This window comes from Pan troglodytes, chromosome 22 (genome assembly GCF_028858775.2).
Source record: "Pan troglodytes isolate AG18354 chromosome 22, NHGRI_mPanTro3-v2.0_pri, whole genome shotgun sequence".
NCBI lineage: Eukaryota > Metazoa > Chordata > Mammalia > Primates > Hominidae > Pan > Pan troglodytes.
Genome location: NC_072420.2, coordinates 40780661 through 40804257, shown reverse-complemented (window position 1 = coordinate 40804257; position 23597 = coordinate 40780661). Strand labels below are relative to the sequence as shown.

At 39.2% G+C, this 23597-nt stretch overlaps 1 protein-coding gene across 5 annotated transcripts in view; it reads left to right on the top strand.

The window, feature by feature from the left end:
- The window catches only part of DSCAM (DS cell adhesion molecule), a 939729-nt gene that overhangs the window by 836960 nt on the left and 79172 nt on the right, over window positions 1-23597 (top strand). For all 5 annotated transcript variants that reach the window (XM_054675091.2, XM_054675090.2, XM_016938555.4 and 2 more), the window contains one exon: window positions 20348-20501. In XM_054675091.2, the coding sequence (XP_054531066.1) occupies window positions 20348-20501 (154 nt within the window). The remainder of the gene's footprint in view (window positions 1-20347; window positions 20502-23597) is intronic.

Below are 23597 nucleotides of genomic sequence, written 5' to 3'. Positions count from 1 at the left end.
TTATTTCTGAGGGCTCTGTTCTGTTCCATTGGTCTATATCTCTGTTTTGGTACCAGTACCATGCTGTTTCGGTTACTGTAGCCTTGTAGTATAGTTTGAAGTCAGGTAGCGTGATGCCTCCAGCTTTGTTCTTTTGGCTTAGGATTGACTTGGCAATGCGGGCTCTTTTTTTGTTCCATATGAACTTTAAAGTAGTTTTTTCCAATTCTGTGAAGAAAGTCATTGGTAGCTTGATGGGGATGGCATTGAATCTATAAATTACCTTGGGCAGTATGGACATTTTCACAATATTGATTCTTCCGACCCATGAGCATGGAATGTTCTTCCATTTGTTTGTATCCTCTTTTATTTCATTGAGCAGTGGTTTGTAGTTCTCCTTGAAGAGGTCCTTCACATCCCTTGTAAGTTGGATTCCTAGGTATTTTATTCTCTTTGAAGCAGTTGTAAATGGGAGTTCAGTCATGATTTGGCTCTCTGTTTATCTGTTATTGGTGTATAAGAATGCTTGTGATTTTTGCACATTGATTTTGTATCCTGAGACTTTGCTGAAATTGCTTATCAGCTTAAGGAGATTTTGTGCTGAGACGATGGGGTTTTCTAGATATACAGTCATGTCATCTGCAAACAGGGACAATTGGACTTCCTCTTTTCCTACTTGAATACCCTTTATTTCCTTCTCCTGCCTGAATGCCCTGGTCAGAACTTCCAACACTAAGTTGAATAGGAGTGGTGAGAGAGGGCATCCCTGTCTTGTGCCAGTTTTCAAGGGAAAGCTTCCAGTTTTTGCCCATTCAGTATGATATTGGCTGTGGGTTTGTCAGAGATAGTTCTTATTATTTTGAGATACGTCCCATCAATACCTAATTTATTGAGAGTTTCTAGCATGAAGGGTTGTTGAATTTTGTCAAAGGCCTTTTCTGCGTCTATTGAGATAATCATGTGGTTTTTGTCTTTGGTTCTGTTTATATGCTGGATTACGTTTATTGATTTGCATATGTTGAACCAGCCTTGCATCCCAGGGATGAAGCCCACTTGATCATGGTGGATAAGCTTTTTGATGTGCTTATTCGGTTTGCCAGTATTTTACTGAGGATTTTTGCATCAATGTTCATCAGGGATATTGGTCTGAAATTCCCTTTTTTTGTTGTGTCTCTGCCAGGCTTTGGTATCAGGATGATGCTGGCCTCATAAAATGAGTTAGGGAGGATTTCCTCTTTTTCTATTGATTGGAATAGTTTCAGAAGGAATGGTACCAGCTCCTCCTTGTACCTCTGGTAGAATTTGGCTGTGAATCCATCTGGTCCTGGACTTTTTTTGGTTGGTAAGCTATTAATTATTACCTCAATTTCAGAGCCTCTTATTGGTCTATTCAGAGATTCAACTTCTTTCTGGTTTAGTCTTGGGAGGGTGTATTTGTCAAGGAATTTTACCATTTCTTCTAGATTTTCTAGTTTATTTGCATAGAGGTGTGTATAGTATTCTCTGATGGTAGTTTGTATTTCTGTGGGATTGGTGGTGATATCCCCTTTATCATTTGTATTGGGTGTATTTGATTCTTCTCTCTTTTCTTCTTTATTAGTCTTGCTAGCGGTCTATCAATTTTTTTGATCTTTTCAAAAAACCACCTCCTGGATTCATTGATTTTTTCAAGGGTTTTTTGTTTCTCTATTTCCTTCAGTTCTGCTCTGATCTTAGCTATTTCTTGCCTTCTGCTAGCTTTTGAATGTGTTTGCTCTTGCTTCTCTAGTTCTTTTAATTGTGATGTTAGGGTGTCAATTTTAGATCTTTCCTGCTTTCTCTTGTGGGCATTTAGTGCTATAAATTTCCTTCTACATACTGTCTTAAATGTGTCCCAGAGATTCTGGTATGTTGTGTCTTTGTTCTCATTGGTTTCAAGGAACATCTTTATTTCTGCCTTCATTTCGTTATGTACCCAGTAGTCATTCAGGAGCAGGTTGTTCCGTTTCCATGTAGTTGAGCGGTTTTGAGTGAGTTTCTTAATCCTGAGTTCTAGTTTGATTGCACTGTGGTCTGAGAGACAGTTTGTTATAATTTCTGTTCTTTTACATTTGTTGAGGAGTGCTTTACTTCCAACTATGTGGTCAATTTTGGAATAGGTGTTGTGTGGTGCTGAAAAGAATGTATATTCTGTTGATTTGGGATGGAGAGTTCTGTAGATGTCTATTAGGTCCGCTTGGTGCAGAGCTGAGTTCACTTCCTGGATATCCTTGTTAACTTTCTGTCTCGTTGATCTGTCTAATGTTGACAGTGGGGTGTTAAAGTCTCCCGTTATTATTGTGTGGGAGTCTAAGTCTCTTTGTAGGTCTCTAAGGACTTGCTTTATGAATCTGAGTGCTCCTGTATTGGGTGCATATATATTTAGGATAGTTAGCTCTTCTTGTTGAATTGATCCCTTTACCATTATGTAATGGCCTTCTTTGTCTCTTTTGATCTTTGTTGGTTTAAAGTCTGTTTTATCAGAGACTAGGATTGCAACCCCTGCCTTTTTTTGTTTTCTATTTGCTTGGTAGATCTTCCTCCAACCCTTTATTTTGAGCCTATGTGTGTCTCTGCATGTGAGATGGGTTTCCTGAATACAGCACACTGATGGGTCTTGACTCTTTATCCAATTTGCCAGTCAGTGTCTTTTAATTGGAGCATTTAGCCCATTTACATTTAAGGTTAATATTGATATGTGTGAATTTGATCATGTCATCATGATGTTAGCTGGTTATTTTGCTCGTTAGTTGATGCAGTTTCTTCCTAGCCTCGACAGTCTTTACAATTTGGCATGTTTTTGCACTCACTGGTACCGGTTGCTCCTTTCCATGTTTAGTGCTTCCTTCAGGAGCTCTTTTAGGGCAGGCCTGGTAGTGACAAAATCTCTCAGCATTTGCTTGTCTGTAAAGTATTTTATTTCTCCTTCACTTATGAAGCTTAGTTTGGCTGGATATGAAATTCTGGGTTGAAAATTCTTTTCTTTAAGAATGTTGAATATTGGCCCCCACTCTCTTCTGGCTTGTAGAGTTTCTGCTGAGAGATCAGCTCTTAGTCTGATAGGCTTTCCTTTGTGGGTAACCCGACCTTTCTCTCTGGCTGCCCTTAACATTTTTTCCTTCATTTCAACTTTGGTGAATCTGACAATTATGTGTCTTGGAGTTGCTCTTCTCAAGGAGTATCTTTGTGGTGTTCTCTGTATTTCCTGAATTTGAATGTTGGCCTGCCTTGCTAGATTGGGGAAGTTCTCCTGGATAATATCCTGCAGAGTGTTTTCCAACTTGGTTCCATTCTCCCTGTCACTTTCAGGCACACCAATCAGATGTAGATTTGGTCTTTTCACATAGTCCCATATTTCTTGGAGGCTTTGTTCATTTCTTTTTATTCTTTTTTCTCTAAACTTCTCTTCTCACTTCATTTCATTCATTTGATCTTCCATCACTGATACCCTTTCTTCCAGTTGATTGAATCAGCTACTGAGGCTTGTGCATTCGTCACGTAGTTCTCATGCTGTGGTTTTCAGCTCCATCAGGTCCTTTAAGGACTTCTCTGCATTGGTTATTCTGGTTAGCCATTCGCCTAATTTTTTTCAAGGTTTTTAACTTCTTTGCCATGGGTTCGAACTTCCTCCTTTAGCTCTGAGTCGTTTGATCATCTGAAGCCTTCTTCTCTCAATGCATCAAAATCATTTTCCATCCAGCTTTGTTCTGTTGCTGGTGAGGAGCTACGTTCCTTTGGAGGAGGAGAGGCACTCTGATTTTTAGAGTTTCCAGTTCTTCTGCTCTGTTTTTTCCCCATCTTTGTGGTTTTATCTACCTTTGGTCTTTGATGATGGTGACGTACAGATGGGGTTTTGGTGTGGATGTCCTTTCTGTTTGTTAGTTTTCCTTCTAACAGTCAGGACCCTCAGGTGAAGGTCTGTTGGAGTTTGCTGGAGGTCCTCTCCAGACCCTGTTTGCCTGGGTATCAGCAGCGGAGGCTGCAGAACAGTGGATATTGGTGAACAGCAAATGTTGCTGCCTGATCTTTGCTCTGGAAATTTTGTCTCAGAGGAGTACCCGGCTGTGTGAGGTGTCAGTCTGCCCCACTGGTGGGTGCCTCCCAGTTAGGCTACTCAGGGGTCAGGGACCCACTTGAGGAGGCAGTCTGTCTGTTCTCAGATCTCCAGCTGCATGCTAGGTGAACCACTACTCTCTTCAAAGCTGTCAGACAGGGACATTTAAGTGTTCAGAGGTTTCTGCTGCCTTTTGTTTGGCTATGCCCTGCCCCCAGAGGTGGAGTCTACAGAGGCAGGCAGGCCTCCTTGAGCTGCGGTGGGCTCCACCCAGTTTGAGCTTCCCGGCCACTTTGTTTACCTACTCAAGCCTCCGCAATGGTGGGCGCCCCTCCCCCAGCTTCACTGCCACCTTGCAGTTTGATCTCAGACTGCTGTGCTAGCAATGAGTGAGGCTCTGTGGGCATAGGACCCTCCAAGCAAGGCACGGGATATAATCTCCTGGTGTGCCGTTTGCTAAGACCATCGGAAAAGTGCAGTATTAGGGTGGGAGTGACCCGATTTTTCAGGTGCCGTCTGTCACCCCTTTCTTTAACTAGGAAAGGGAATCCCCTGAACCCTTGTGCTTCCCGGGTGAGGCGATGCCTCGCCCTGCTTCGGCTCATGCTCGATGCGCTGCACCCACTGTCCTGCGTCCACTGTCCGACACTCCCCAGTGAGATGAACCCGGTACCTCAGTTGGAAATGCAGAAATCACCCATCCTCTGCGTCGCTCACACTGGGAGCTGTAGACTGGAGCTGTTCCTATTCCGCCATCTTGGCTCCACACCCCTGATTTGCATTTCTGTATTGATCAGTGATGTTGAGCTTTTCCTATGCTTGTTGGCTGCATGTAGGTTCTCTTTTGAAAAGTGTCTGTTCATGTCCTCTGCCCACGTTTTATCGGATTGTTTATTTTTTTCTTGTAAATTTGTTTATGTTTCTTATAAAGGCTGAATATTAGACCTTTGTCAGATGCATAGTTTGCAAAAATTTTCTCCCATTCTGTCAGCTGTTTACTCTGTTGATAATTTCTTTTGCTGCACAGAAGCTCTTTCATTTACTTGATCCCATTTGTCCATTTTTGTTGTTGTTGCAAATTGCTTTTGGTGTCTTCATCATGAAATCTTTGCCCATGCTTATGTCCTGAATAGTATTGCCTAGGCTGTCTTCCAGAGTGTTTTTAGCTTTAGGTTTTACATTTACATTTTTTAATCCATCTTGATTTGATTTTTGTATATCGTATAAGGAAGGGAGCCAGCTTCAGTCTTCTGCATATGGCTAGCTAGTTATCCCAGCACCATTTATTGAATAGGGAGTCCTTTCCCCGTTGCTTGTTTTTGTCAGGTTTGTTGAAGATTAGATAGTTGTAGATGTGTGGTCTTATTTCTGGGTTCTTTATTCTGTTCCATTGGTCTATGTGTCTGTTCTTGTACCAGAACCATGCTGTTTTGGTTACTGTAGCCCTGTAGTATAGTTTGAAGTCCAGTAGCATGATGCTTCTAGCTTTGTTCTTTTTGCTTAGGATTGCCGTGGCTGTTTGGGCTCTTTTTGGTTCCAACTGAATTTTTAAAATAGTTTTTTCTAGCTCTGTGAAGAATCTTAATGGTAGTTTAATGAGAATAGCATGAATCTATAAGTTGCGTGGGTAGTATAGCCATTTTAAGATATTGATTCTTCCTATTCATGAGCATGAAATGTTTTTCCATTTGTTTGTGTCATGTCTGATTTCTTTGAGCAGTAGTTTGTAGTTCTCCTTGTAGGGATCTCTCACCATCCTAGTTAGCTTCATTCCAAGTTACTTTATTCTTTTTGTGGCAGTTGTGAATGGGAGTTTATTCCTGATTTGGCTCTCAGCTTGACTGTTGTTAGAGGATAGGAATGCTAGTGATTTTCGCACTATCCTGAGACTTTACTGAAGTTGTTTATCAGCTTAAGAAGCTTTTGGGCTGAGATGATGGAATTTTCTAGATATGGAATCATGCCATCTACAAATAGGGATAGTTTGACTTCCTCTCTTCCTGTTTGAATGCCTTTTATTTCTTTCTCTTGCCTGATTGCCCTGGCCAGAACTTCCAATACTGTGTTGAGTAGGAGTGGTGAGAGAGGGCATCCTTGTCTTGTGCCAGTTTTCAAGGGGAATACTTCCAGCTTTTGCCCATTCAGTATGATGTTGGCTGTGGGTTTGTCATATATGGGTCATAATACTTTGAGGTGTGTTCCTTCAATAACTAGTTTATTGAGAGTTTTTAACATGAATGGATGTTGGATTTTATCAAAAGCCTTTTCTGCATCTATTTGAGATAATCACATTGGCTCAAAATAAAGGGATGGAGGAAAATCCAGTAAGCAAATCAAAAACAGAAAAAAGCAGGGGTTGCAATCCTAGTTTCTGACAAAACAGACTTTAAACCAACAAAGAACAAAAAAGACAAAGATCTAACTGTCCTAAATTTACATCATCCTATATTTTACATAATGGTAAAGGGTTCAATTCAAGAAGATCTAACTATCCTAAATATATATACATCCAACACGGGAGCACCCAGGTTCATAAAGCAAGTTCTTAGAGACCATCAAACAGACTTAGACTCCCACCCAATAACAGTGGGAGACTTTAACACCCCACTGACAATATTAGACAGATCATTGAGGCAAAAAATTAACAAAGATATTCAGGACCTGAGCTCAGGTCCTGAATTAGATGGATTTGATAAATATCTACAGAACTCAAATGGATCTGAAAGATATTTACAGAACTCTCCACCCCCAAACAACAGAATATACATTCTTCTCATTGCTACATGACACTTACTGTAAAATTGATCATATTAATCAGAAGTAAAACACTCCTCAGCAAATGCAAAAGAACTGAAGTCGTAACAGTCTCTCAGACCACAGCACAATCAAATTCAAAATCAATACTAAGAAATTCACTTAAAACTATACAAATTACATGGAAATTGAATGACCTGCTCCTGAATGACTTTGGGGGTAAATAATGAAATTAAGACAGAAATCAAGAAGTTCTTTGAAACTAATAAGAACAAAGATACAATATACCAGAATCTCTGAGACACTGCTAAGGCAGTGTTAAGAGAGAAATTTATAGTACTAAATGCCCACGTCAAAAAGTTAGAAAGGTCTCAAGTTAACAACCTAACATCACAGCTAGAAGAACTAGAGAATCAAGAACAAACAAATCCCAAAGCTAGCAAAAGACAAGAAATAATCAAAATCAGAGCTGAACAGAAGGAGATAGAGACATGAAAAACCATTCAATGGATCAACAAATCCAGGAGCTAGTTTTTTGAAAAAAATAAAATAAAATAGATAGACCACTAGCTAGGATAATAAAGAAAAAAAGTGACAAGATTCAAACAAGTACAATCAGAATAAATAAGTGGGATGTTACCATTGGCCCCACAGAAGTACAAACAACCATCAGAGAATATTATGAACACCTCTATGCACATAAACTAGAAAATCTAGAAGAAATGGATAAATTCCTGGACACATACACTCTCCCAAGACTGAAATAGGAAGAAATTGAATCCCCGAACATACCAATAATGAGTTCTGAAGTTGAGGCAGGAATAAGTAGCCTACCAAATGAAAAAAGCCCAAGATTAGATGGATTCATGGCTGAATTCTACAAGATATACAAAGAAGAGCTGGTACCATTCCTATTGAAACTATTCCAAAAAATATAGGAGGGGGGACTCCTCCCTAACTCGTTCTATGAGGCCAGCATCATCCTGATACCCAAATCTGGCAGAGATATGACAAAAAAGAAAACTTCAGAATATCCTTGATGAACATCAATGCAGAAATCTCAACAAAATACTGAAAAACTGAATCCAGCAATACATCAAAAAGCTTATTGATATAGTTTGGCTGTGTCTCCACTCAAATCTCTTCTTGAATTGTACCTCACATTTTCTCCATGTGTCATGGGAAAGACCCGGTGGAAGGTAATTGAATCATAGGGGCGGATTTTCCTGTGCTGTTCTCATGATAGTGAATAAGTCTCATGAGTTCTGATGGTTTTATAAAGAGCAGTTCCCCTGCACATGCTCTCTTGTCTGCCACCATGTAAGACATGGCTTTGCTCCTCCTTCACCTTCTGCCATGATTTTAAAGCCTCCCCAGCCATGTGGAACTGTGAGTCCATTAAACTTCTTTTTCTTTATAAATTACACAGTCTCTGGTATTTCTTCATAGCAGAATAAAAATGGGCTAATACACTTATCCACCATGATCAAGTAGGCTTTATTCCCAAGATGCAAGGTTGGTTCAACATACACAATCAATAAATGTGATTCATCACATAAACAGAAGTAAAGACAAAAACTACATGATTATCTCAATAGATATGGAGTGTGGTTCTAAATCTTCTCAGTTTTTTGTGTTCAATTTTTGCCTATTTATTTGACTTCTATTCTTTAAGAAAGTGGAAGGGAAGTCTATGTTGTTTTTTATAAGTTTATCATTTAATAGTGGTCTTTTTTCCCTGTTATCCTATTCACAGTGTCTGTTCTCACACTGCTAATAAAGACATACCCAAGATTGAGTGACTTATAAAGGAAAGAGGTTTAATTGACTTACAGTTCAGCATGGCTGGGGAGGCCGTAGGAAACTTACAATCGTGGTGGAAGGGGACACAAACATATCCTTCTTCACGTGGCGGCAGCAAGAGCAAGTGCAGAACCAAGGCGGGAAACGCCCCTTATAAAGCCAGGTCTCATGAGAACTCACTCACTATCACAAGAACAGCATGAGGGTAACCACACTCATGATTCAATTACCTCCCATGGGGTCCCTCCCACGGCACATGGGGATTGTGGGAACTACAATTCGAGATGAGATTTGGGTGGGGACACAGCCAACCCATATCACACAGTGAACCAGCCAATAACTACTCAGTCTTTCTGTTGAAGCTGTATTTCAGTTTTCTCCTCATGTTGTTCTCAGTGGTCATTAGTCCACTAGGCATTATGTGAAATCATTCAATTGCTATAACTGGTAAAATGCAGATGGCCTATACTCAAGGTAGAAATCTTGGCCTTTAAAATTCTGAGCTCAATCATGTAATTTATACAGCAAAGGAAAACATAAGTACATATTCCACTAAAATTTTCATACAGAAAGAGGCCCTGGAAATCTCTTTTGAAGCTCAGTCTCATAAGACTGCCTGCCTGATTTGTCAGATAACCTATCACTAAGCATTCTGGCTTTGAGGTAGCATTCATTCAGACTAGGTAGCTTAGTGTATGCCACCCTGAATGTACTTCCCCATTGCTGCGTAGAGCTTTCTGATTATCCACAGGCTAAAATGCTCTTTAAAAAACTTGACTTTATTTTTTTAAGCAGTTTTAGGTTCACAGAAAAATTGAGAAGAAGGTACAGAGATTTTCCAAATGCCCCTGCTCCTACTGCACAGCCTCCCCCACTATCAACATCCCCCAACAAAGTGGTGCATTTGTAACAATGGTGGAACCTACATTGACACATCATTATTAGCCAGTGTTCATAGTTTATGTAAGACTTACTCTTGGGTTGTACATTTTATAGGTTTGGACAAATGTTTGATGACATGGATCCACCATTATAGCATCATGCAGAAGTTTCACTGCCCTGAAAACCCTCTGTGCTCCCCCTATTCATCCCACCCTCTTAACCTCTGATCTTTTTACTGTCTCCAAAGTTTTGCTAAAATGCCCTTTTTATCAATTAGCTTTTGGAGCTTTTGGAAGATTGCAGCTTTGAAAACATCTTATCTTTTTGACTTGGCCTGACACAGACATATTGTACTATTTAAGGAAATAAATTGGCTTTAAATCATTTTTCAATTAACACTAGTGGAAAGAGCTATTTTTTTCAATTTTGTAAATTCTGCATATATTATTTTTATTACTAAGAATTGTGTTTCTCATTAATTTCTTGTATGTGAGAAACTATATGATAACAAATTAGTTTTTTTGTACAGAATTTGTTGAATAGGTGACAGCAATCAAGTTAAATTAATAATGTAACTTTGACAGATAGATAATTTTCATGGCAGGTGGTATGACAATGAAAAGGGGATGAGGAAAAATTGTAGCACAGGGAGATTATATTGGTTGGAAAGAGCCTGTTAACATAAGTATCTGTAATGCCAGCTGGGCTAATTGGATGGTGCTTCTAATTCTAAACAATTACATCAAGAAACTAGTTTTTCTCATGCCTTCTCTGGATATCAACTTTAATATAGTTGCAAAACATTATAGCAATAACTTTTATATTTGGAAGGCCAAAAATAAAATATTTTATATTTGAAAGGCTTTTTAAAAGTAGCCAATAGTCTCTGTATATAGTTATATATATAGTCTATATATAGTCATATATATAGTCATATATATAATGGTATCTATAGTCATATATATATATGGTCATATATAAAATATTTTATATTTGAAAGGCTTTTTAAAAGTAGCCAGTAGTCTATGTATATAGTTATATATATAGTCTATATATAGTCATATATATAATGGTATCTACAGTAATCTCAGTGAAAGGCAGAGGAAACTACCAGAATTGCCTGGCTGTTATCCCATTTCTACCAATGTTGGCCTCTCAACCTGTGCCTTTAGGAAGATCTTTCTGCCATGACATCTTCTTTTATAGATGGGAACTGTGAAATAAAATGAAAATTAGATCAAATTATATTATACATAAGAATTTTAAAAATCTTAAATTAATGCAGTGAACTGCTAATTCTTAATGGAATCCAGGCCATTTCTCTGCCACTAAACAGAAAGATGTTAAGCATTCTAAAACTTCCCTTACCCTATAATTAAAAGAGCTATCAATTTTGTTTATTGCTTGGGGGAGTTTTTTTTTCACTGCTGTGGACATTCTATCTATGAAATCACAGCCTTCAAGTTTTTTTAATTGCATGTTAACAATTAGCTATCAGAGCTTTTTAAAACATCACATTTCCTTATAGAATTAGTTTTTCATTAAAAAGTTAATTGAAATTTTTAAAAGTAGAATTCCTTTTATATCAGACAGGCTGAATAATTTGACATGAACAGCCTATGGCTTTGTAGTCATTTTATCCTCATTATTTCCTATCGTACTCAAATCATTTCTAGGTCATTACTAAACTCACCTAGTACAACAAGAATTTCCTCAGTGTATTCCAGTTACTGGTCATTGAGTCCCAGCTCCAAGCAGTGCTCTGAACCAGGTTCCCTGCAGAGTGAGTAGAGGGATGGGTGAGTAAAAGGAGTAGAGGGATGGGTCGGGGAGCCTGACCCCTGGGGAGATGCAGTAAGCACATGCAAGACCATAACCCACAGTGGAATAAAGGCAAAGGCTATGAAAGACAAAGGGCAGACTTAGCCCCTGATTGAGAGGACTAGAGAAGGCTCTGCAAGGTCTTACAAGTGCAGCTACAAGCTAAATAATGTGAGGGGTTCGGAAATGAATTTGGCAATTATTGGGTAAACGTCTAGTTTTATAGACATGACCAAAGAGTGTTTAAAGTGCCTCACTGTGGCTAATTATATCTTATTTACTGGTCAAAAGCATCTTACACATGAAAAGAAAAATATTATATCAACACCACAAGGCAAAAATAATTGTGGAATGAAGGCTGGTCTAGAAGACGCTGTTCCCAGGCTTTCCATGAGTTGACCCTGAAGCACTAGGAGAAAACTAACTTCCTCACAACCCTTACACTTTTGAGTGGAAGAGTAAACTGTGCACATTTAGTTCCTTAGGAACCCACGACTCTACCCAGCAGACTTAAAGCAGTAACATACAAAGACAAAACGCTTGAAATGTGAACACTCTGGCTTGGGTGTCACAAGATTTATCCCATTTACTGTATTTTCCACTCTGGATACGGCTTTGGGGAGGCAAACATATCAGAAGTCTTGTAAAACCTTGCTATAAATATTTTTTAAAACAAATATATGAAGTTTCCATTTATTTTTTAGGCATCTTATAAATATTCATCCATGTCTTCAACTATGACAGGGTTGGTTTTAGAGAAAGGTCCAAACGAGTTTATATCTAAATTTTAGTAGGAATTGGTCAGACTTCTATGGTGCCTCATTTTAAATTAATCTTCTGTTTGCCAAGCTGTGGTCACTTCTTGCTCCCCGGGGGCAGGAACTTACCTTATAATCTACACACTGCAACTGAACTCAGTAAATGACCATTAATTGAAACTCAGTAATTATTTACAAGCCCTTCCTATTACGAGGCATGAAGCTAAGAACTTTTGCCTAGATTTTCTTCACACAGCCCAAAGGAGAGAACTATAGTCCAACAAGCTTCTATGTCTGGCCCATGGGGTCCTATAACTCTTGCCAACATCCCTTATCCACAGACCTCCATACTTTCAAGGCAGCAGTGTCTGCCTGGACCCCCCCACCACCTCCCACAGTAAAAACCATGACCAGCCCACTGTAAGAATAGTATTTGAGATGGTTCATTACATAAGCAACATGCATATTTTACATTTTATGTGTGTGTCCTCAGACCAAATACCCAAATCTTCCCCTAAGAACACTGTGGATTGCCCCTGTTACATGACATCGGTAGAGCAGGATTCCCCAACCCCCGGGCTACGGACTAATACTAGGGACCTATATTGCATGCTTCTTATGGGAATCCAACTAATGCCTGATGATCTGAGGTGAAACAATTTCATCCCAAGACCATCCCATCCTACCACGTCCATCCATCTGTGAAAAAAAAACTGTCTTCCACGAAACCTGTCCCTGATGCCAAAAAGGCTGGGGACTGCTGAGCCAGAGAGAGCCCTGTTCTTCTCATGCCACCATGTTATCTGGTGGACCAAGAAATCAGTAACTTGGCAGCCACTTAGAGCCTTTCAATTGAGAAGCGATTAATTAATAATAAATGTTGGCTTGCTTCTCAACTTGGATAGAGCCTACATGTTTAAACACATTTTAGATGAGAAATAACAGGCTTTTTCCTCAGCTGGCCAAGAGGAATATATGACAGATGCAAAATAATTGGCAACCCCAGTCCACAAATGTCCCATCCACTTCCTCAAGCTGGGCATAGACAGAGCAGGATTAAAAATAAGCCATGGAACGGAATCCCTGGCATTCTGGTTCAGGGACATGGGGGATGGGATCCCTCAAGTCCATGCCTGGCGGCAACTTCGTAATGTTGGCTGTTTCTGTATTTCCACAGGTCACAAAGGAACTCTTATGTCTTCTCTTCAAACAAATGGTTAGCACAATTACTGTAGTCCACTCAAAATTAATTCACACTTTAGGCATAATAAAATCTAGGATGACTGACACGTCTGTCTTAACTCTAAAGAAGATGAGACTGGAGAGTTCAAAGTCTACCTGAAGAAAATGAAATATTTAAATATTAAGAAAAGTGTCTCTGTTGCTTCCCCACAGATTTCTCCTTTTGCCACATTTGGTTCATTAATCCCTAAGAAACTCCATTGTGAGTTTGCCCTTCTTTATACCGCAGTGTTTATCTGTTGTCCTTGATAGCGAAGCTTTGCTTTGTTTCTTTAAAAAAAAAAAAAAAAGATTCAGAGTCTCTGAAATAGCAACCCAGCTGATATATCAGGCGAAATCTGGAAATCAAAGTGATCCCTTCTCATTGAACATTCTCTATATTTGAAAGAGAGTGCTACGTAATAAAATATGCATGTAGAAATTAGCAAGTCAGTTTACACACTATTGGATTGTTGTGTTGGAAAATCTGGTATCCAATAAAAAGAAAACTAATGAAATATAAATATAGTCCATGCTATCCTGACTTAATAAAATATGGAGGGAAATATTTCAAAAGGAGATGATATTTATCATCCCTTCTTTTCAGAACAAGCATTTTTGGCTGAGCATTAAAAAGGATTTAATCAACTAGATTGGCTCCACTACACTGAGAGAACTTCTGGTTATTTTCTTCCCATTTTGCTCTTTTTTTTCTTTTTTCTCCTACCTACTGTTAAAATGGTTAATAATGATTGAGTTATGCACCATCCATAGCTAATTATTCTGTTTACAATAAATACTATATAATTTACACTGCATCCCTCTGTTGGAGGCATTTCATGCCTATGGTTCTCTCTCTCAAGACATCCAGGCTTGCCCTGTCCTCTAGGGTCAACCAGTAGGCATCCTTACCCTGCTTCACTCTAGGAGGCGTGGCCAGTCCAGCCCAGCCTCCTCTCCTGTTGTGAGCAGGGCTACCTCTGCCACTGTGATTCGCCATTAGCCTTCTCAGGTGTGGCTCACTTACCAAGCTCTGTGTCCTTCAGACTCCAAGTTCTCCGAGAGATTCCCTAGAGCTCAAAGCCCTCTTCCACCCATAAGAGGGAATGCTCACAGACCTCTCTCAACAGAAAATCCTTATTCCTGCCCCAGCCTCTTTTGGAGCCTGGAAATGGATGACTGGCAAAACATGAGAACCAGCAAGTCCTGCCCAGGTGGCCTCACAGCTCTTGTTAGGAAAGAAGGCACTGGCATCTTTAGGAGCATTCTCACACTTTAAGATCATCGCTAAAACTTCCAGAGAACAGGAAGAGTCAACTTTAATATCCAGTTACATATATTCCAAAGAAAATAAATCAACTCTGATGGTTTAAATTGTTCAGTTATCAACTTTCTGCTTGCCCTTCTACTAAGACCAGGAAAATTGTGCCTAATTATGGCAGTCCTCAGAGGAATACACAGTGGCATCAAAGGGTGGTGACATCAGCGCAACTAACTTACCCAAATAACCAATAGGAGCCACTAACAGCTTGACGTTATTATTTTTCATCCTAACCTACAGAGAAATTAAGGAAGTTTCTATGTATATACCTTTTCTACTTCAATTCTTGATTAGTCTTCTATATAAATGAAGAAACAAATCTTGTTGCATAAAAAGTCATATTTTATTGTTGATTTTAGCCATGCATTATGTTACAGGCAAAAATTAAAGTGTGTGTTTTGGAGGTAATCAAGAACGAATTTTACCTTGTCAACAGGATAAGTATGGAGTTTTAACTAAAAGCTATGTTGTCTGCACAGAAAAAGATCTTTATTTTATAAGTATATCTTAATGCTTTCCTGATGCTTAATGTTCAGTAAGAATAATTGTTCGAATTTGCACATCATTAAGCTTTGTAAAATTAATTTGGCAATGACATAGCCTTGGAGAATCACACAGTGCAAGTACATACAGTCTCAGGATTGTCTCTTTGGTTTATCAGGAAACAGGCCAAATTCCCTCTGAACTTCTAGAGGGACTAATTTTCCCATAATACTCTAAGACGTGACTGGAGTGTTGTAGTGGGAGGGGGGTGGAGGTGAGGTGTAAATGAGTGCATACACATGCACGAGCATGCTAGATTATAGTGATGTATCTAGGGAATCCATGCAAGAGTCTCTCCAAATCATCTGACACTGTGTACCCACAAATTAAAGTTTTGACAATAAGTAATTATCTGACATTATGTTTTGTTGAGGAAGCATGAGGTTGTATGACAATTAAGAGATATAGTGAAGATTTAAATCCCCTGTTTAATTGCATGACTGGTATTGTAACTTATGTAGCCTGCTGAGGCATGTAAGGTTTATTGAAAAGCTAACAAGAGTAAAAGTAAGTCCTTCTTGTTTTGGTCACTTCTAATTGACAGCATAAAGTGTGAGGAAATAGCACCAGACTTGGGACCAGAGGCCCTGAGCTGGAGCCATTGTTCTGCAGTTGTCTGGTCTTGTGACATCAGTGAATCACTTACTTTCTCTGAACCTCAGTTTCCTGATCTATAAAATGGATCCAGCTCCACCTACTTCACATGGCTTTTTAAGGAACAATTCTGACCTATCTAGGTCTATGTCTCCTTGAAGTTCCATTAGTTTTGTTTCATGTAATAATAAATCCTAAACGTTTATTCACCTAATAACCAAGCTTCATATCTTTGAATAATAGGTGAATATTAGGTGAATAAATGTTTAGAATTGTTATGTTCTCTTGATGAACTGACCCCATTATCATTATGAAATTTCTATCTTTATTACTGGTAATATCCTTTGCTTTTAAATCTATTTTGTCTGATATTACTATAGCCATTCCATATTTTTTTGATTAGTGTTATCATAGGATATCACTTAAGTTCCTTTATTTTTAACCTATTTGTGTTTTTATATTTCAAGTACATTTCTTTCTTTCTTTCTTTCTTTCTTTCTTTCTTTCTTTCTTTCTTTTTTTTTTTTTTTTTTTTTGAGACAGAGTCTCACTCTGTCACCCAGGCTGGAGTGCAGTGGCACAATCTTGGCTCACTGCAAGCTCCGCCTCCTGGGTTCATGCCATTCTCCTGCCTCAGCCTCCAGAGTAGCTGGGACTACAGGCACCCACCACTATGCCCAGCTAATTTTTTGTGTTTTTAGTAGAGACAGGGTTTCACCACGTTGGCTAGGATGGTCTTAATCTCCTGACCTCGTGATCCACCTGCCTCGGCCTCCCACAGTGCTGGGATTACAGGCATGAGCCACTGCACCTGGCCTATTTCAAGTACATTTCTTGTAAGCAGCATATAGTCGGATATTGCTTTTATATCAGGTCTGACAATCTTTGCCTTTAATATATTTAGATCATTTATACTTAAAATTATTATTACTATGTTTATGTTTAACTCTGTGTAGTGCTATTTGCTATTTGAGTTCTGCTGCTGTTGTGCTACTTGTTGCCCTTGTCACTCTTTCTCTGACTTCTTTGGGGTTTTTTTTGTAATTCCATTTTATTTATCTTATTAGTTCATTAGCTTTATTTTATGCTATATTTTGTAAGTTCAGCAGTTTCCTTACAATTCACAGCATATACTTTTAACATCTTAGTGTACTTTCAAGTGGTATTACACACTTTGCATATAGTATAAGAAACTTACAATCATATACTTCCATTTTTTCTTCCCAACATTTGTGCTATTGTTAAACATTTTACTTTTATTTATATTATATACCCACATTACATTGGTATTGTTTTTAACTATCAACCATATTTTAATAATATTTAAATAAGAAATACCATATATATTTATCTGTATAATTACCTCCTTTTTCTACTTATTTGTGTACATTTATGTCTGTCTATCTGGTATTATTTTCCTTCTGCTGGAAGGACTTTCTTTAACATTTCTTGTAATGTGGGTCTACTGGTGATTAATTCTTTCAGCTTCTTATGTATCTGAAAAAAGTCTTTATTCAATTTCATTTTGAATTACATTTGTTGAATATAGAATTCTAGGTTGATTTTTTTCTTTTAGTACTTGAAAGAAATCATTCCACTGTCTTCTTACCTTGATTGTTTTTCAAATGAAATTGGCTGCCATGCTTATCTTTGTTCCCCTTTATACAACATTTACTTTCTCTGGCTACTTTTAAGATTTTCTCTCTAGCACTGAAACTAAAACTCTTGAGTAGTTTGATTATGATGCTCCTTGGTACAGTTTTTTTTTTAATATTCTTGTGGCTAGAATTCACTGAGTATCTTGGCTCTGCGGGCTACAGTTTTCATCAAATTTGGAAATTTTTCAACCACTATTTTTACAACCTTTTTTTGGTCCTGTCTCTCTCCCCTCCTTTAGTGACTCCACTATGTGTATGTTAGGCAGCCTGATATTTTTCCATAGCTCACTAATGCCCTGTTAACTTTTTTATTCTCTTTTCTATGTATCATTTATTAATATGTGTTGTGAACCTCAAATATCTGAGACAGGTCTCAGTCAATTTAGGCAGTTTATTTTGCCAAAGTGAGGATGCGTGCCCATGACACAGCCTTAGGAGGCCCTGACAGTATGTGCTCAAGGTGGTCCGAGCACAGCTTGGTTTTATGCATTTTAGCAAGACATGAGACATCAATCAATTTTTTAACATTGGTTCCATCTGAAAAGGCAGGACAACTTGAAGCAAAGGCGGGACAACTCAAAGTGGGGAGGGGGCTGGTGAGGAGGGGGCTTCTAGGTCCTAGGTAGATAAGAGACAAATGGTTACATTCTTTTGAGTTTCTGATTAGCCTTCTAAAGGAGGCCATCAGATATGCATCTATCTCAGTGAGCAGAGGGATAACTTTGAATAGAATGGGAGGCAGGTTTGCCCTAAGCAGTTCCCAGTTTGACTTTTCCCTTTAGCTTAGTGATTTGGGGGCCCCAATATTTATTTTCCTTCCACACCTTTAAGTTCACTAATCAGTTTTTCTGCAATATCTATGCTGCTGCTAATCAAGTTCAATGTATTTTTTATTTCATGCATTATAGTTTCATTTTGAGTTTAACTTAGGTCTTTTTGTATCATATCTACTTAAATTTTTGAACATATACAGTTATAATACAGCTATAATACAATTATAACTACTTTATTGCCCTTGTTTGCATAAATCTAATGTCTGTGCCAATTATGGGTGAATTTTGATTGATTGATTTCTTCTTATGAATTATGTTTTCCTGGAAATTTTTATGACAGCTTTATTGAGATGTCATTCACTTTTAAATTCAACAATTCAGTGGCTCTTAGTATATTCACAGAGTTATGCAACCCTTACCACTATCTAATTTTAGAACATTTTCATCACCCTGAAAAGAAACTGCACGCCCATTAGCAGTCATTCCCAATTTTCCCCTTCCCCTACCCTGCCCCTGACAACCACTAATCTATGCTGCCATCGATCTACCTATTCTGAACATTTTTAATGAAGAGAATCACAAATGTGTGGTTTCTTATAATTGGCTCCTTTCACTTAGCATAATGTTTTCAAGATTTATCCAAGTTATAGCATTTATCAGTACTTCATTCCTTTCTATTATCTCATAACACTCTGATATGGCTTGGCTCCATGTCCCCAGCCAAATCTCATCTTTAATTATATAGCTCCCATAATTCCCATGTGTTGTGGGAGAGACCTGGTAGGAGATAATTGAATCATGAGGGCAGTTTCCTCTATACTGTTCTCATCGTAGTGAATAAGTCTCATGAGATATAATGGTTTTACAAGGGGGAATCCCTTTTGCTTGGCCTCATTCTTTCTTGCCTGCCACCATGTAAGACATGCCTTTCACCTTCTGCCGTGATCGTGAGGCCTCCCCAGCCATGTGGAACTGTGAATCCATTAAACCTCTTTTTCTTTATAAATTACCTAGTCTCGGGTATGTCTTTATCAGCAGCATGAAAATGGACTAATACAGACTCCATGGTATCGCTATGACATATTCTGTTTATCCAGTCATCAGGTGACACATATTTGGGCTATTTGTTTGTGGAAATATTTTATTAGGTGTTAAACTTTGTGAACTTCACCTTTTGGAGTACTGCATGCTTTAATTTCTATAAATTCTATAAATATTCTTGACCTTTATTCTTGGATGTAGTTAAGTTATTTAGGAATAATTTGTTCTCTCTAAGTCTTGCCTTTAAGAATAATTATGAAAGACTGGAGTGGTATTCAGTCTGGGGCTAATTATTTCCCCTTTGTGGTAAGACCCTTATGCACTATACCCAATGCTCGAGGAATCTTGATGTTTTCCAACCCAACTGGTGGGAACAGCCACTACTCCCATCCCTGTGTGAGCGTTAGGCACCGTGACCTCCAATTCTTTCAGGTATCTTTCCCTGGCCTTGGGTAGTTTCCTCACATGCATCCATGGATCTGCTCAGCTGAATACCCAAGTAGGACCCTCTTCAATCTCCAGAGCTTGTCCTTTGTGTGTAGCTCTCTTTCCAGTGCTCTTCCTTGTGAACTCTAGCTTCCTTCAGGATCTCAGCTCTGCCTCCTTAGCTTGGAAAGGCTGCCAACCTCCCGAGTTGAGGAGGTGGAGCTCTCTATTTTATCAGAAATAAAATTTACACTGCCCTAAAAATTGCAAAAACTCTGCGATTGTGGGGTTTTCTTCATTCGTTTCCCATCTTTCAGAGATCACTGTCATTTATTACCTGATGTGCAATGCTTTTAGAACCATTGTTTTATGGATGGTGTGTGTTCCTCAGTTGTTTCAGGTGGGAGGGTAAATCTGGTTCTTGTTACTCCATCTCAGCCAAATACAGAAGTGCTGTGGCCTGTAATGTAAAGGGGTAAATTATTTATTGGTGGCCATCAAAGCTGCTGCAGAGAAAAATGTAGATGGTGGGTCACTTAAACTTACCAGTTACATTTTATATTGCAAAGCCAGCCTTTTAGAGGAGAGTGAGTTGAGTTTTTTTGTTATGATATTTAATATGTTCATGACCATTCCTTCGGGAAATCCATTTTTGCCACATGCTTCTTTGAATGTGGGAACACTTATGTCTCTTTTTACAGGTGATCAGCGAGTTTGAGGCCTCTCCCGACTCATTTTCCTACAGAATTCCCAACCTGAGTAGGAATCGTCAGTACAGCGTCTGGGTAGTGGCTGTGACTTCAGCTGGAAGAGGCAACAGCAGTGAAATCATCACAGTCGAGCCACTAGCAAAAGGTAGGCAGTGGCTATAAGGACCTCATTTCCTGTTGTAACTTGACTGTTTTTAAGTCTCTATTTTACCTGAAATAAAACTTACACTGCCCTAAAAATCAAATAAACCAGAATATCACATTTTAGCTCAAGAAACGGGGTTGTGGCTAACAAGCTCTGAGCTTCTGTCCCATGGAAAAGTAATTCCCTGGAGGTAAACACAAAGCTGAGAATGAGTGGCCTTACAATGGAAGTGTCTATGAAAATTAGGAAAGGAGCCCTCATTCATTCCTTGGAGTAGCTGAAAATCATTACATGGCATTTTCCCAAGGATGTTCTACTTTCAGCAAAATCAGGTATCACACTTCTTAATGAGAAATGTCTATTTTATAGTCTGTGGAATTTGCAAGCTTAAAAATATTTGAAAATCATTCACTATCTGTTGATAGAATGCTATAAGCAAAGACTTTAAGTAACAGCAGGAAGTAGGAGTCACCAAAGAATAAAAAGTTCCTTAAAGTGAATATAATATCTTCACATTTGTACGTTAAACTGGTCCTTAAAAAGCACACGCAGGCACAGGGTATTCTTGCTCTTCTGGTAATCACGGCCATCTAGTGTTTCCAGGAACCCCCTAAATTAGCATTCATAATAAGTCAATTTCCTTACGACACAATTCCAGGCCAGCAGGAGTTGCCCCTAATTTTGAGTTATAGAACAGTGGCAACTTATTACTAATATGTTCTCTGACAGCCTGAAAGAGAAGAATGAAGATTCCAAGATTCCAATTTTACCTCCAAGAATTCTCTGGAAAATGTGCTTTTTAATGAGATAGTTAAGAAATAGGCAGAATAAAGCAGTGAGGGGAAAAAAGAGGGGTGTCACATTTTGAGCTCAAATACAGATAGAAAATAAGTAAGTTGGTAAGGGAAATAAACTGGGGGACTTACTTTATGTATTACACTCTTTGGTCATGATATCCAGCCACTCCCTGAGAATGAGAAAATGAAGATTACCAAGGAAAATGTTGGACATAAGGACTGAGCTGTGGGATTTACCAAAAAAACAACAAAAACAAACAAACAAAAAAACACTGCAACAAAACACATAGGATTAGCAATAATGTTTCTTCCTTTCCTTTGTGCTTTCAAAGTTCTATCTCTAGACACAGCCAGAAAGGCCTGGCTAGTGCAGTGGGGTATGACTTACTCAGTGGGGGAACAATTGAAAACTCTCATAGAAGCAGGTCTTGCCTGGGGAAATTCAATGTCCTCCAGTCATTTAATAAGTCATTTTGAGTGCCTGTTGTATGTCAGGGTCTATGCTGGGGACACAGGGGATTTGGTCAAGGGAGGCTGACTGCTGAAATAAATGTTCCCTAAATCTCAGTGGCTTCACATAATAATATAGTCCAACAGAGGTATTTTTGGTCAGGGCTCTCTTGGGTGGCCTGTTCCACATGGTGATTCAGGCATCCAGGCCCCTTCCACCTTATGATTTACAACCCTGGATTTCTCCTCATTTACAGCTACATAGATGGGGGAAGAAGGGAGTATGGAGCGTTTGATGAGAGGTTTTCATGAGCCAGATACGGAAGTGTATACATTATTTTTACTAATATCCTATTGTCTAGAATAAAGACATAGACCCACTAGGGAAAAGAAAACAGGGTTTGGAGAGCCCAGAGGAGTCTTTTGAGATGGTTTAAGAGATGTGTTCACTTCCTGACCCCCTGAAGCTTACAGTTTGGTGGGGAGCCAGTCAGTGATATGGTTTGTCTGTGTCCCCACCCAAATCTCATCTTGGATTGTAGCTCCCATAATTTCCACGTGTCATGGGACGGACCCAGTGGGAGGTCATTGAGTCATGGGAGCAGGTCTTTCCTGTGCTGTTCTCATGACAGTGAGTAAGTCTCACGAGATCTGATGGTTTTGTAAAGGGGAGTTCCACCACACATGCTCTCTTGCCTGCCGCCATGTAATACATGCCCTATGCTCCTCATTCACCTTCTGCCATAATTGTGAGGCCTCCCCAGCCATGTGGCACTGTGAGTCCATTAAACCTCTTTCCTTTATAAATTACCCAGTCTCAGGCATGCCTTTATTAGCAGCATGAGAACAGACTAATACAGTCAGTAAACAAAGCATCACGAAAGTATATGCATAAAGACAAACTGTAGTAAGTGCTATAAAGAAATAGTGTGAGAGGACCTCACCTGGAGTGTCAGATGGAAGATACACTTGGTCCCTGAGCACAAGCAAAGGCGGTTATGTGAAGAGGGAAGAAGTGAGCAGTCAGAAGCTCCTGCAGAGAAAGATTTAGCAGATGGGAGGTCCAGGACACTGGACCCTGCTGGGGCCGGGGAAGGAACAGTGGTCCCAGACACACTGGGAAGGAAGACAGGGACCTGATCATGCTGGGTTTTCAACACTGTGTTAGGGATTTCAGATTTTGCCACAAGAGAAATAAGGAGATGGTGTCGGGTTTTAAGCAAGGGAGGCACATGATCTCTCTTTCTCTCTGTGTACGTGTGTGTGTGTGATAAACCTTATTTTTTAGAACAGTTTTAGATTTACAGAAAAATTGTGATGATAGTACAGAGAGTTGCCATTTACCTCACACCTACTTTCCCTTTTTATAGACATCCTAATTAAATGCCTTTCTTACAACTAATGGCGGGTGTGCTTTTCAAGACCACCCTGGTCTCTCTGTCCTGAATGGACTGCAGAGAGGCAGAAATGGAGGAGGGTGGAGAAGGAGATAGCAAGAATGGACACCCAAATTCTCACATGAGTTAGCATAAGTGGAGGCATGATTTCTTGATGAAGAAGACCATGGTAGAAGTGGATTTTGAAGCCAGTGAGAGGAGGTACAGACATTTGGAGGGGTTCAATCCAAGGTGACAAAGAGCCATTCACTCAGAGGAATCTGTGCACTGAGGCATGTCCTGGCTCTCAAGAGACATCTGGCAGGAGGCAGAAATTCAGGGGGGTCAGCATCTGGGTATCGCTTACACCTGGAATGGGAATGAGATTGGCTGAGAGATGGAGGAGAGATGAAGGTGCAGGATGGACTCTCAAAGGGAGTGGGAGCAGGCAAATGAAAAGGGGAAAAGCCAGA